Source organism: Microtus oregoni, unplaced genomic scaffold, assembly GCF_018167655.1.
Source record: "Microtus oregoni isolate MIOR12 unplaced genomic scaffold, Mior012 000021F_ref0000039, whole genome shotgun sequence".
Classification (NCBI taxonomy): Eukaryota; Metazoa; Chordata; class Mammalia; order Rodentia; family Cricetidae; genus Microtus; species Microtus oregoni.
In genome coordinates this window covers 6,962,218-6,977,888 of record NW_024543080.1, presented here as the reverse complement: position 1 = coordinate 6,977,888, position 15,671 = coordinate 6,962,218, and the positions used below count along the sequence as shown (strand labels likewise).

General features: G+C 41.6%; 1 protein-coding gene across 2 annotated transcripts; it reads left to right on the top strand.

Annotated features, from left to right (window-relative positions):
* Positions 1–8,092: 8,092 nt before the first annotated feature.
* Epgn (epithelial mitogen) lies at positions 8,093–14,049 on the top strand. 2 transcript variants are annotated; one of them, XM_041671669.1, is made up of 5 exons: positions 8,093–8,222; positions 8,709–8,804; positions 11,174–11,294; positions 12,286–12,438; positions 13,995–14,049. In XM_041671669.1, the coding sequence occupies exons 1-5, from the start codon at positions 8,093–8,095 to the stop codon at positions 14,047–14,049; spliced, it is 555 nt and encodes a 184-aa protein (XP_041527603.1). The 2 variants fall into 2 exon arrangements, with proteins under 2 accessions (XP_041527603.1, XP_041527604.1); XM_041671670.1 differs by lacking the exon at positions 12,286–12,438 and having other exon boundaries at positions 8,180–8,222.
* Positions 14,050–15,671: the final 1,622 nt, after the last annotated feature.

Sequence of the window (15,671 nt, the reverse complement as noted above, 5' to 3'; positions counted from 1 at the left end):
TCATCAAAACAAGTGCAGTGGAGTCAACAGAGTCAATGGGGACAAATTGACTTTGTCTCTACACAAAGCAAAGTCACATGGGGATTTATAAATGGAGTCACGGAGATGCTAAAACAAACACACAAGGAATTACTAAGAGGAATATGTTTAGATATCAAGAAGGGGGAAGTTCTTGCTGGCATGATTTGTTAATTTTCTTGGTAACAGTGGACCAGAGACTTTGACACCAATGTAATGCATGGGAAAAAGGAACTGCATCACAGATAAATACACAGATGAATGAAAGGTGTGGGATGGGGTTGTCATGACCTGAGTTAGCAAGATTCTCTGCTGCAACTGAATTCAATTGCCTGAGGTATAGGCTTTTTCAACAGGAGGGCTCAGAATAGTAAAGCCAAGTATAATGTGAAGGCAGGAGTATTTTCCCATACATAATAGACAAAATTAGCTGAATGGTATAATTCTGTTCAGGAATAGTTGGAGTCCATAAACTGTAGATATATGATGTCCTTGAGGAGTGTGAAGAAACACTATTTTTCACACTGTCTTCAGAGAAGCTTAAAGAATTGATATGCATATATTCCATACTTTCTTCATCCATTCTTCCGTTGAAGGGCATCTAGGTTGTTTCCAGGTTCTGGCTATTACAAACAATGCTGCCATGAACATAGTTGAGCATATACTTTTGTTGTATGATAGGGCCTCTCTTGGGTATATTCCCAAGAGTGGTATTGCTGGATCCAGGGGTAGGTTGATCCTGAATTTTCTGAGAAACCGAAACTCTCCATGAGTCTCCCACCCAACACAGACGCAGGTTAAGAATCTCCCTGGTAAGCCAGCAGCTCGTGGGGCTACACAGATTATTAAAAATGGGTTAATCGATATGTAAGAGCTAGCCAATAAGAGGTTATAACCAATGGGCCAGGCAGTATTTAAAAGAAAAAAAAAGAATTGATATGCCCAAGAGTGGTATGGCTGGATGCTGAGGTAGGTTGATTCCCAATTTTCTGCTATACCACCATAGTGATTTGCCACCATAATTTGCATTCCCTCTAGTAATGGAGGAGTGTTCCCCTTACTCCACATCCTCTTCAACATCAGATATCTTTGGTGTTTTTGATCTTAGCCATTCTGACTTGTGTAAGATGATATCTCAGAGTCATTTTGATTTGAGTTTCCCTGATGGCTAAGGATGTTGAATATTTCCTTAAGTGTTTTTTGACCATTTGAGATTCTTCTGCTGAGAATTCTCTGTTTAGATCTGTACCCCATTTTTCATTGAATTATTTGGAAATTTGATGTCTAATTTCCTGAGTTCTTTATATATTTTGAAGAACAGTTCAGCAGTATTTGTAATAGCCAGAACCTAGAAACAGCCTAGATGCATCTTGACCAAAGAATGGGTAAAGAAAATCTGGTGTATTTACACAATGGAGTACTACTCAGCAGTAAAAAACTGTGACATCTTGAAATTTGCCTGCAGACAGATGGAACTAGAAAATACCATCCTGAGTAAGATAGCACAGACCTAGAAAGATGAACATGGTACGTACTCATTCTGAATAGATACTAACTATAAAGGATAACAAGCCTATAGTCCATGACCCTAGAGAAGCTGTTGCACAGAGAGAATTTGTTAGAGGAGTGGTCGCTTGTTTGTTCCCAGCTGCTTAGCCCTGAAATAATCACACAGAAACTGTATTAATTAAATCACCGCTTGGCCCATTAGCTCTAGCTTCTTATTGGCTAACTCTTACATATTAATTTACCCACTTCTATTAATCTATGTATTGCCACGTGACTGTGGCTTATCAGCTAACATTCTGTCTGGCTCCTGTGGGGCTACATGGCTTCTCTCTGACTCCACCTTCTTCACCCTAGCATTCCGCTTAGTTTTCCCTGCCTAGCTCTCTTTCCTTATAGCTCTCCCATAGACCCAAAGCAGTTCCTTTATTAAACAATGATATTGCACACAGGGAGGAATCCCACATCAAGGAGCTAAGTAACATGGTGGACCCTAAGGAAAACATGTAGATTCCCCTGGGAAGGGGAAATAGACATGGTGATGTGGGATTCCCCTCTGTGTGCTGTGATTACCATTAATGAATAAAGAAACTGCATTGGATCTATAGCAGGACAGAACTTAGCTAGGTGGGGAAAGCTAAACTGAATGCTGGAAGAAAGGAGGCAGAGCCAGAGAGAAGCCATGTGTCCCCCCCCCCCCGCTCGCCAGAGATGGAACTTTAGCCAGTAAGCCACAGCCACGTGGTGATACACAGATTAATAGAAATGGGTTAAGTAAAAATGTAAGAGTTAGCCAATAAGAAGCTAGAGCTAATGGGCCAAGCAGTGATTTAATTAATACAGTTTCTGAGTGATTATTTTGGGGCTAAGCAGCCAGGAAACAAACAAGTGGTCCCCTTACAACAGACAAAGTCTCCTGACAAAATTGGGAGCATGGGGGTGGGGGAAGAAGGGAGAGCAGAAGGCAGAGAGGAGGGCAGAAGGAAAGGAAGGAGAACTTGAAGGAACAGGATAGTCGATGGGGAAGAGATAGAGATGGAGAGCTGGGAAAGATATTTTGATTAATGGAGCCATTACAAGGCTAGCAAGAAATTTGGCACTAAAAAAATTCCCAGGAATCCACAAGGATGACCCCAGCTAAGACCCTAAGCAATAGTGGAGAGGCTGCCCAAACTGGTCTTGGCCAGTAATCAGATTGATGAACATCTTAAATGTTATCATAGAACCTACATCCAGCAACTGATGGAGACAGGGGCAGAGACCCACAGTGGAGCACTGGGTTGAGCCCCCAAAGTCCAGCTGAAGAGTGGGAGGAGTCATAATATGAGCAAAGAGGTCAAGGCCATGATGGAGACACCCACTGAAAGAGTCTGCCTGAGGGAATGGAAGCTCACCAACACCAGCAGGACTGAAAAGAAACAAACAGAGGACCAAGCTAGAACCTCTGAATGTGGGTGACAGTTGCATGGCTGGGGCAGACTGTGAAGCCACTGGCAGTGGCACAAGGATTTGTCTCTGCTGCTTCTACTGGCTTTTTGGAATCCTTTCTCTTTAAACGAATACCTTGCTCAGCCTGGGTATAATGCAGAGGGTCTTGGATCTTCCTTGGAGCAATGTCTCTTACTCTCTCTGGGGAGTGGATAGAGGGTAGGTTGGGAGGGAGTGGAAACTGGGACTGGTATGTAAAATGAAAAAAGGTATTTTGTTTTCATTTTTTTAAAAATTGAATGAAGAAAAAGAATTGATGGAAGTAGTATTATAACACAAGAAAACATTAAATAGAATTTTAAAAATCAGTCAGATGAAATGAAAGGAGAGTGGTGGAATTCAGAAGAAACCACGAGAAGCAGGAAAGAAGATGGTATTTATCAAGTGAAGAGGATTCCAGTGAGAGCCATGAGATATTATCATTAGCATACGGAAGTTAAATGGGAGTTGACTTGGGAGAAGAGATAATAAATTCAATTTAAGACATGTTGAGTGTGAGGCAATAACATAAGACGTAAGCGATAGTCATGAAGTAATATAAATCCTGGAAGGGGATGGATGTTCGTGGCTACTGGAGAAAATACAGGATTCAACAGCACATACTGGCAAGTAAATTCTTAGACTTGGAGGCCACTATCTGCCTGTGTTCTGTTACTCCATTCAGTGATTATAGATATTTGTTACTTGAACAGCTATTGTGTGCTAAAGATTTCCTCTTATTCTTTTTGTCTTTTCTCTGTCTTAACCATCTCTGTGGTAGGTGAGGAAAGTGATCCTCTTAGTTACTAAAGTGCTCAGCCAAGGGCAGAGATCACATCACTGCCTATAAAAATTCTACTTATTAGGATTCATTCCAAATGAAATTTTGTCATGAAAATTTGAGTTCCACGTCTCAACTGCCACAGCCCTTTGTGCTGGTAACCATGGCAGCTGTCCCTTCCTACCAGGTTACACATGCATGTCCCCTGGCTGACTTTAGTTACTGAAGGTCAGAAAGGATGCGCTTCCACAAAGAGCATTCTGCACAGCCCCATGTTATGGTCGCAGGAGACATCTGGTACCTTATGAGTGAATCGAGAAATGTCAACAAAATCCAAAAGAATTACAGGGCAAGTATAGAGGGACAAACGAGACTCAACAAATATTTCCTGCTGACAGCGAGCTTTAACTTCTCACTTAGTGAAAGACCAACAAAACAAAAAGACCTGAAAGTGCCAAAACAGGAAGAAATGGAAGAAGAAACTTCTAGAGGTCCTTATGACTAGAGGAGAGATGAATGCTCTAAAATTTAGCATGGCATGAGGAAAAAGTGACAGTGGAGGACCCCTTCTCTTTCTTAACTCTGATTTGCTTTAGTGTGTATTAGCAACAAATGAAGATGCCAGTGAGTGCATCTTGAAATACGCAGCTCTCTACCCTTTAAAGATGGACAAAGGACTTTGTGGTAAGAGGGTTGAAGGGACTTCTGTGTGTAGAGTGGTATTGGATCCATCAGTACAGACCCCAGAGAAAAAGCAGCTGGTAAACTCCTGAGAGTTGTTGCCTAGTATAAAATGGAAGCCAGGAAGGCAGAGGGGTGTCTCAGTGTGGCCTAGGTGACAGTGGGAATTCCTCTGGGAGTTAGTCACCAATCTCTAATCTCTGGTCTGATGTGGAATATTCCTTTACACTGTGTGAAAATGTGTCACCGTGATTGGTTTGATTAAGAGCTGAATAACCGATAGGTAGGCAGGCCATATAGGCAGGACTTCTGGACAGAAAGTTCTGGGAGGAAGAAAGGAAGAAAGCCAGAATTTGAGATAACAGGATGGGCAGTACATAGTGAAGGTAACTGAGCCATATAAAAGAGCACAGATTTAAAAATATGATTTACTTAAAGTTATAAGAGATAGTGGGATGAGCCTAAGCTAAGGCTAAACTTTCATTATTAATAACCAGTATCTGTGTCATTTTTCATGAGCTGGAGGCCCAGAGAAAATCCCAGCTACACTGATAAGAGTGAAAACTTTGATTCCTTTACTATTTACACTCTTATAATATGAATAAGAAAATGTATTTAAAATTTGACTTTTGGGGTTAAGGGACTTTCTCTGTGATTAGTACAGCCACTTGTGTCAGGGGACCTCTGCCCCATCCTGCAGCCACTTTTAAAAAATCACTCAGAGGCTTAATGTCAAGAACAAAATGATTGGTCAAAGAGCTCAGACTCATTACTAACTAGCTCTTACTTTTAAATTAGCCGATTCCTATCCATCTATGTTTTGCCACGTGTCTCATGGTTTTACCTATGCTGTAATACGTCTTGTTCCACTGGAGACTTGCTGGCATCTCTCTTGACTTTGCCCCTCCTTGTTTAAGTTCTCAGTTTGATTGTTCTGCCTAACCTTATCCTGCCTGGGTATTGGCCAAACAACTTTTATTAACCAATGAGAGGAATACATATCACAGCATACAAAAAGATCATCCCACAGCAGGACACAGCTGGAAGAGTAGGAAGGGCTTCTGAGTGAACCAGCAGACACAAGTGAAAGAGTAGGAAGGGCTTCTGAGGAGGAATTTGAAAATGAGAATAAAGTCCTATCTGATGCTTGTTCATTGGCATGTGACTTGAGTCTTTTTTCTCTTCTCTCTTCCCCTTTCCTTCTTCCCTCTCCCTTCCTCTACTCCATTCTTTTTCTTGTGTACTAGGGACTGAGTTCCAGTCCTCACTTGTGTAATTACACCCTCAATCACTCAGTTATACCCTCAGCACTATTCAAATCTTATGAACCTCCATTCATCTTTGTTATCTAAGGTTTCTTTTTTTAAAGTCTAGTTAGACTTAAGTTGCTTTGGTAAACACCATGACAAAGGGTAGTCTGGGAAGGAAAGAGTTTATTTGCTTATTGTCATAGGTCACAGTTCTTCATGGAGGGAAATCAGGGCAAAAACATGAGGCAAGAACCTTGAAACAGGAATTAAGGCAGGTACTGTGGAATAATTCTGGTTACTGGCTTGCTCCCAATGGTTTGCTGAGTTTGCTTTTCTACACAATCCAGGACCACCTTCCCAGGGGTGACGCCATCCACAATAAGCAGAGCCTTCTCGTGTCCATCATTAATCAAGGAAATGCTCCACAGACATGCTCGCAGGACTGTCTGATGAAGGCAATTCTCAGCAGAGATTCTCTCTTTACAGAGAGAATTCTTGCACTCTTAAAGCAATGCTAAGTTTGCATTGTTGGCAAAATCTAATCTGCACCAACATGATATCTCACTGATCCTGGAATTTACCAATTCAAGTAGAATGGTTTGCAGCAAGCCCTAAAAATCTTCCTGCTTTTTCCTCCCAAGCACTGAGGGTTTTCAGGTGTGTCCATGACTGCTGATAGTCCGTGGGTGGAATATCAGTATCCAAACAATTACATGGCCAGCACATTACCAACTGAGCCATCTCCCCAGTCTCCCTAGTCAATTGTTCTTACAAAGATAGCCATTGTGAATCTAGAGCTCAGTCTTAAGAATGAAGATATTTGGGCCAGGTGTATTTGACACTGAGAACTTGCTTAATAGGTGATGAATTTCTGAGTTTGATTCTCTCTCTCTCTCTCTCTCACGCACGCATGCACGCACGCACGCACGCACACACACACACACACACATGCACACACACACACACACACGTGGAGGGGGGTAACCTAACATTTCTTTCCAGAAATTTTGAAAGACTTGTGATAGTATTTTAATCCATAGTAAACTGTGTCTTAAATTCTCCACAAGGTGCTAGAGAAGATTCTCTATATATAATTCAACTATTAATTTCTTGTGAAAAATAATGCCCAGAAATTGATGTACTAAAGAGTTCTCTAAGATCCCAAAGCTAGAGCGAGCTACAGGGTGTAGATATGTTTAGAGGAAGCCAAGTGGGCCAAACCCTTTCAGCTTTAAATGATGACACTTGTGGGATTGTGGGGAGTGATTGCCCAAGCTGTAATGGGTACAACAAGCCCGGGCTTGTGTGCGTGATTTCTAAAGCCAAATTCTTATTGGAATATAGAAAGGGATCCTTTCTGATAAATATCATTTGCTTGATTTATACGATAACCCACCTTGAACAAGTTTTCAAGGTTCAGAGAATATGAGCAAATGAAACTCCAAGCAGAAAAGCACGCCTCTTCAGTAAACCCTGTTCGTAAATATTCAAAGTAATTTGGGGCACATGAGAATTTACAAGTAGCCCCTACAGTTTTAAACAAAAAGGCACAGGCAAAATGACATATTTGGGCTTTTATAATCTTGTTTTAATTGTTACCGGGTCAACAGTGAGAAAACCTTGAGTACTGTATAAAATTGAAACTAGCAATTCATTAAATATCCCCAAATAAGAGGCTACCTCCATGATGGCTATTACCACCATACGTAGTTTCAATATTATTAATATATTGATTCTGGGCATCCAGATTTAAACACTGCTGTTCCTGGAACTTGGCGGTCCATCCCATTTCTTCATAAAACATTAAATGCCAGAATGCCATAAATGTTAATGTTATAGTATTAGAAGTAATTTTATTTAAGAAAACTTACCATGAGAACAGATAAGTAACAAAAACGAAAATGAAATACCACACATTCTTTTTACACAAAATCGGTTCTTCTTTATAACCATATTAATGAAATATTTTTAAATATGCTTAGTCCTTTTCCCCTCCGTGGCTGTGATGAAAGGGAATGGTGCTGACTGTCGAATGGAGGACTTCTCCAGATTCTCATCGGCTATGCTCTCTACTGGTTTGCAGATACTGGCTGTGATCCTCTGTCGCCTACGAGGAAAGCTGTGGTGCACCTCACGGCAGCAGAGGCCAGCAGGGACTTTTCGGCACTTGCGTTCATTTTTGTTGTTTTAAAAATTGTTTTACATGCGTGATGATGCCCACAGGTGACAGGAAACCAGTGTTTCAGGAGGAAACTTGATCGTATCTTGTAGATCACGCAGGTATCCCAAACAAGTGTGCGAGTGAGTGCCTGCAGGCTTCAGGCTCGTGCCAGGAGCACATAGTTTTTGGATTGGTAAGAACTGCCAAATGACGCTTCATGAAATATAAATGAAAGAAAGACTCATGGAGCGCAATAAAAACCCTCCGCCCTTCAGTCTAGGAGGACCAGGGAGAGAAGTTCAGCAGCTACAGAATATGGCTCTGGGGGTTGCAATGGTAGTCTGCCTCCTGTTCAAAGGTAAGTCATTTCCTTTTAGTTTTTTTTTTTCCTTACTGTACTACTGAAAAATGTAAAGATTTAGTCCCTTGAAGTCAAGGTTGCCCCTGGCAAGGATCAGAGCAAGAGATGTGTGGATTAATCTGGTCTTTATGGAATATATGCTCTTTTTCTCTCTTGGTTTATTTTAAGAAGGCTGAAATGATTGCTTTAAGCAATTTGGACAGCTACTGCCCTGCAGTAAGCCATGTGCGGTGATTGACTCAGCATGTAAACACACGAACTTTCTCCTAAGAATGAATGCATTTCAGTGTTCCGTGATTGTAACATTGCCAATGAGACAGCTAAAGAGTAGTCTGGAACTGCGCTTGTCAGGTTCTGGATTCCATCAACTATAGTGAGTTAAAACCAGAACAGAAAATGGGAATCCCTAGACAGACCTGCTTTGGATCTGTTGTTTGAGCACAACGGAGACTCACCTGTCAGAGATGCTTTTCCCTACCACAGCCATGGCGGCCGCACTGACGGAAGAAGAAGCTGAGGTGCGCATGGCGCCTCCTACCCCAGCACCGCAGAGCAACCGGACAGTTAACGACACAGAAGGTACGGCTTTGCCACTCTGTTCCAAGCGTCTTCTTTGAAACATTTAACAGAAAGTTGAATTGTAATAGAGACAACACTGGAAACATTTCAACCAACGTTTTATGAGATAACCAGCTACTTTGGAAAGACGATGTTAAGCTGAAGTGACAGGTAGCTGTGCCAGTCAAGGGTTACTTTTTTTTTTTTTTTTTAAGGAGGAAGTGAAACCAGGGTGAGAAAAGCTGCCTGTCTTCAGCTGCTTTCCTGATGTGAGGCCTGGCACAGGTTCAGCTTGGATACTGTTTTACTCCCAGTGACCCAGGGTATCCAGTGTCATTGCATTTGACTTTGCCATTCTTGAGGAGAGTCACTGTGTTTTGATCTCTGACAGCAAGCCTTGCAGCTGCAGAAATTATAGATACAAGAAACAGTGTTTTTCTTCATTTTAGAAAAGGTCTTTTTTTGTTGTTGCCCGTTGTCATTTTAGCATAGGCAGCGTTTCCTAACCTCTTCCACCCGGGTTTTGATACTGATGGTGGTCACATCTTTTCTTTCCACCTGACTGTGCATGTCATAGAGGCTTCTGGCTGCTGCTGAGCACGGTGCTGTGGTATGGCTTGCAAACCCATTTGAACCACATGTAGAAAATATAAAGACATGGTTTTATCTTAATGGCAGAAGGCAGAGCCATGTTTCCAGTGCCTTTTCTGTCTCATAATGCAGAATGAAATGCATCTTTAACGTAGATAACAGAAATGAGGAAAGAAGGGAGCAGTTATGCTATATTGTTCCTTTGTGTTATTTTATTCGTGGGAAAATCTTGTATTTTCCCTTTGTTTTGTTGCAGTGCTGGCATGGACTCCAAGGCCATGTGTGAGCTTAGCACACATTCTGTAACTGCAATATAGTCCTTCTTTTTTACTTAAAAATATAAATATCTTATAAATGTTTTAAAGAAGTTATAACTAATATTCTTCTCTGCAAGGGAAGAATGAGTCTCTCTGAAGTGCCCTTTCTTTGGAAATGGTATTTTTCAAATTTTCGTATTTTCCAGAAAGCTTTTCTTTAGATTTGGTTAAGTGAACTTGATTAGTCTTCAATTAAGAGGAACATAGCACAGCATAGATGAGAAATTCTCAGTGTCTCCAAATCAATTCCTAAGGTGATAAATTGTGCTTAAGATACTATAGTCAGCAAACTGAGTTTCAATCTTAAGTTCTGATATGTGTTTTCAAAGCAAAGTGATATGGTGTCCTGTTGATATTCTAAGATATAGACACTTTGTATTTTTCACATGAAAAGGAATGATTTTGGGTATTGTTTTTTGTCTAAAGACACCTGGGTAGAATCCTCTTGGTCTCTGTAGGAATGCACACATGGCGTAGCATGACTGATGACTAACAGTGAGGAGATGGTCACTCAACACCACACAATATGCCGCTAATTCTGCGTCAGAAAGGTTTAAACATGGCAAAGATTCAATTATGCAGTCGTCCCTAAAAGTCTCTCCCACTGCAGAAGCGCCAAGGACGGCAGCAGAACATGTCACATCTGGCAGGCCAGACTCAGTGGCATCCTGAAACACAGATGATTTCCCGAGCACCCTTTCCTGACACAGGTGTCCCAGAGGAAGGTTTCGGATCACTAGGCTACACACTGTGGTTATTTTTGCAGTGCTGGAACAAAAGAAAGGAAAATCTGTCTCAGATGCCACCTCTGTGGCTTTGCCACTGCTTCACGACACAGTAGAGCTGTCACTTAGTATGTGGTGGTGTTGCCAATGTCTGTGTCCGTCTGAGCCCCACATGAGGCGTGGCTTCTTATATCAACCATAAGAGCCCCTTGCTAGGCAGCCAGTGGAAATGTCCCCTGTCTAATTAGCTCCTCGTGGCAGTTGGCAGGAGAGTGAAAGGAGCTCTCGTGTTTTCCTCTGGAGAGGACATAAACATCTATTTTAGTATAGAGCGAAGCCACATCCAGGCCTCCCTGGGTGCCACCCTCCCCACGCAGGGGAAATGCAAAGGGAAATGAGGCCTCCTTTCTAATTAGCATCAGGTACCTGTCTGGGAAACGCTGTTCAATATTGCCTGCTAAGCTGGAACCGATGCTGCCACCTTTCGACCAACTCACCTCAATGCTCGGTTATGTAGCTTCTAAGGAATGGGGCAGTGGTCAGTCCACCTCCACCCTGTAATTAATTAACAATGTGTGTAGAGATATGAACCCAACCTTCTGTGTACAACACCCGCCCCCCCCCAAGAAAATCAGTGTTTCAAAGGACAAAGAGCCGAAAATATTCTTGAACTAAAAAGACTCTTTACACATGCATTGAATGTGTATTGTAAAAGCAGGACACACTGAACTCTTGATAACGTCTCTCCTTTGCCTAGCTGACTACATAGAAGAACCTGTAGCTTTGAAGTTCTCCCACCCTTGTCTGGAAGACCACAACAGCTACTGCATTAACGGAATGTGTGCCTTCCACCACGAGCTGGAGAGAGCCATTTGCAGGTAACTGTGAAGAACTCAGCACATCTTATAGACAGAAGAAAGTGGTAGACATAACACAGTTCCACCTGTCCTGTTTGGTCCAGTAAGACTAGTACTTGTTAGCCCACTGGTATGCTCTTCCCTGGAGAAGACTGTTTCTCCTGCTCTCACCTTTCCCTAGTTAGCTATAGCTCTTTGTGTAGGGGAGACATCCTGAATCTTCCCTCAACCTTAGTCCACATTAGTTTGTCTGTTGCCCTTGTCATTGTTCTGGTCATATTTAAGCAGTCACATTGGTGAGACTTCATGGGTGTCGCTTCTGCCATTTCTAGGAGACAGAGTGTCATAGCAAACTCCCTCTTCCTGTAGGGAATATGGAGGTGCTTAGAGGAAGAAGAGGGATGGGGGATGTAATTCTATTATAATCTCAAAAAAATCATTAGGAATAAGATGAAGAAATGTCAAAAGAATGAGGAAAAATATTGCTTGATCTGAATGTGACTGGGCAGTCTTCTTCATATTGGAATAAGAAGTCTTTTTCTCTAATCTACTTATTCATGTTACTCAAAACTATAGTTCCCAGACTAGAGTATGCATCGAACCTGGAGCTTCCTGGAAATGCTGAATTTAATGGTCTATAACTATCAAATCAGTATCTTCATTTCTAACAACATGCAAACATGACTCTGAACTTCCATAGGTTGGCAGGATGAGACAGACTCCCACAGAAAGAAAAGCTCTTCAGGAAGATGAAGCCCCGGAGCTGCCATAGTCTTTATTTGGCCCCTGGCTTGCTCAGTTTCTTGACAGTCTGCCTCCCACTCCCAGCAGTGAGGGAGATAGGTGGAGGCATACTGACAAGACCCTGGTAAAGCTCAGACTGCTGCATTAGTGGACTGGCTCCCATGTGCCTCAGCAAAGTTGTCTGTCTTCTCATTCGTGGAAGCGGTCACCTGGTTGTTCTTCCGTCATTGTAGGCTTTCAGGCTGTGTATTCTTTTCTCTCTTTAAAGGTGCTTTACCGGTTATACGGGAGAAAGATGTGAGCATTTGACCTTAACTTCGTATGCTGTGGATTCTTACGAGAAATACATTGCAATCGGGATTGGCGTTGGATTACTAATTAGTGCTCTCCTTGCTGTCTTATATTGCTATGTAAGAAAAAGGTATGGAAAAAACAAAGCATTATATGGGCTGTGTGCTCACTTGACACGTGTTTACTGAGTCCCTACTGTTGACATGTGTGTCTGAGAAGACCCTCTGTAACATTTTTGGTGCTTTTTCATTAACTCAGACAAGTGGTAAAAATTGCCTTCAGATGCAATAGAACAGTGCAAATTTAAAGTTTCCTTTCTTCTTATCTATGTTTACCTCAGACAAAGTTCTGAGTGGGAAGGACAACAGGCCTCTAGAAGGCAGAAATTGAGTATATCTTATTGATGATTATGCATTTAGTGTCTTAAATGCATACATATTGTTGAGTAAAAAAGAAGTTAAAAGCTAGGCATTGGTGGAACACACCTTTAATCCCAGTGCTCAGAAGGCAGAGGCAAGTGGATCTCTGTGAGTTCAATGCCAGCCTATTCTACAGAGAGAGTTTCAAGACTGGCTACACAAAGAAATCTTGTCTCCAAAATCCAAAACAAAATTTAAGAAATACTTATTAAATAAATGAAAATGTGTGACAAATATGAGCCACTTTCTCCATAGTTGTCAAGGGTTTGTATCTTTAGCGATACTGTCTGCTGCTAAAAATCCAATATCAAGAACTTAATATACAAACAAGTTTAAATTAGTTATGTATGTACCATAATATTTCAAGTTTTCACACGCTAGTTATTGGCCATCAAATCCACATAACTAAGAAAAACTCAAAAATTAAAGAGAGGCACATTAAGAACAAATGATTTTCATTGTGGTATTTTCACTATTCTCAGTTTTTAAAAATCAACTAAACTTCCATGGCCAAAGTTAGACATTTCTTTTGCTTAATAGATGCCTATCAGAAAGAATTGAGTATGTGTTATATTAGCTTTATTCTTGTCAAAGAGATAAAGAATAATAATGAGAAAGAGGAGGAAGAAAGCAAAGAGGAAAAAGAAAGGGAAGAGGACGAGGAAGAGGAGAAAAAGGAGGAGGAGAAAAAGGGAGAGGAAAAGGAAGAGATGAGGAAAAAAAGGAGTGGAGATTTGTTGACATCCAAGAGCTGGGCTGGAAAGTAAGGTTCTCTGGGAGGAAGGATCTGAAATGGAGATGGTTATGCTTGTGTGGTCGTGGGTGGTATCTAAGACAAAACCTGCAGTGAGGTAAGGAAAGCAGATAACACAGCCCAAAGTTGCCATGCAAAGATGTGTCTTCATCTCCAGTGCAGTCTGGGCCTGATTCTTTAGCAACAGAGAGAATGCAAATGACATCATCGGCCAATCCCAGAGAGGAGCTGCTCTTGGCTTTAATACTCCACCTTAGTTAATCAAAGGTCACTATGCTCACAGTGGAGTAGTGATCGGGGTCTTAAGAAACTTGTTGGCAAAGACTCTGTTGAGCAGGGTGCTACTGTGCATGGGTCGCTTCCTGGACTGAGTGATGCATCCACCAGAAGACAAATGGCATCTAGGAAGAGTACTAAGAGCAACGGCTACAGCAACATGCATGTGTGTGTGTGTAGTCCATAGTGATCACACAGACAGCACTCTCATGGAAACCAATGTTCTCTCTGTTGCAGATGCTTAAATCTGAAATCACCGTACATCATCTGCTCTGGAGGGAGACCACTGTGAGACCTTACAAGGCGTATTCTTCAAGTCATTTGTCAAAAGCAATGGGGACTCGGACGGAGATCTTCGGATGATACAGAATGCGACAAACTAGCTTGAAGAGAACGGAAGTTTGGGTCACAATGCAATACGAGGATAACATTGAGCATGGATTGGTTCGCAGGTTTGCTGTCTTCGGGTGCCACAGGAGCTATGTGAACAAGCTACATAGACGCCAAGTTTACAATGCACCTTTGGGCTTGTTATTGTGTGGTCATTGCCACTGTAGGAGGACTTGTTTCATGCTTCTGATCATCTCAAATGTGAATTTTCATTTTAATCATTTAGTCCACATCAAGTCAAAGTAATGTCATGCCTGTGTTCTTCATGTACGCAACATTTTGACCACCTGTCTCAACAGACCTGATCTCAAACCTTCTGTCCTCATGGGATTTCAGGGAATTTGGTATCAACTTCTAAATGAAACCAATGAATGGCTCTTTGAGTGAACTAAAAATGCATTCAACCAAACCACTGAAAGAAAACAGAGTACCCAAGGCAAGCATAAATTATACCCAGCTTGGGACAACAGCGTGTGAACTTTATTTGCGGAGTTTGGAATAGCAAAGGAATTCTCAAGGATGGAAAGTCACCTGGACAGCAAATCCTGAGTAGGCAAAACTGCTCCTTCTCTATGGATTAGACAGCCTTGGGTTGGGATAATCGGTCCCCTGGTCCTCTTACTCATCATCCCATCCTTCCATAAGGCTCACTGGCATCCATCACCTGAAATGAAGTCCTAGAATTCACCAAGAAACTAATAAGCCTCCAACTGATCCCAAAATGGAAACTGAGAACTAGATATAGGAACAACAGCTTGTGGGATGTTACCATTCTTGATCGATAACATATTTGTGCTTAGGTAAAAATGGAACAATGGTAGAAATACTTCTTTGGAAATCAGGGTCTTTCATTTGAACTGTGTTTCTGCCACATGATCCAGGCTTGGTCACGTCTTAAAAGACGTCTTAAAAGCTCTCGTTGGGCTTTGGTTACATTTTCTTCAATACCCATGTAGCTCTAAAATTGAACTATAGAAGAAGAGAAAGAAAGCCCAACTCCTATATCTGTACTGTAAATGAGATTATCTTCAACTCTTCCATTATCAACCCATGCCTAATACCAAAATACACATGGGTGCCATCCTTAGTATATATCTTAATGTTCAGTTTTTAAGATAATAATTTATTTTAAGAGTAAATACAAAATGAGATTACAGAGTATTAACAGCTACTGTTTTTCTTTCTGCGTTTAATCTAGAACTAAGGATTTACTTCTTTTTCTCAGAAACAGAACAATTTGATCGTGAGATTAATTCAAAGAAAGTGATACTTGGCTATTCTTACAATAGCAGCTAGTCCTAAACCCGATGCGTGTATTGGCCTAGCGTTCCATCCACACTATAGGTAGGTACACTACACCCTGCTTTTCTCTGAGAGAAGGTGTTTCCTCCAGAAGGAATGCAGCGCAGCTGTGTGTCAGCACTTTCTGCATATGAAGTTACATCACGCCGAAGGGTGGGGAGTGACAGCTCCACCCAGTGACTCCTGCAGCCCCACCCAGAAAGCAACCTCTTCCTGAGCATT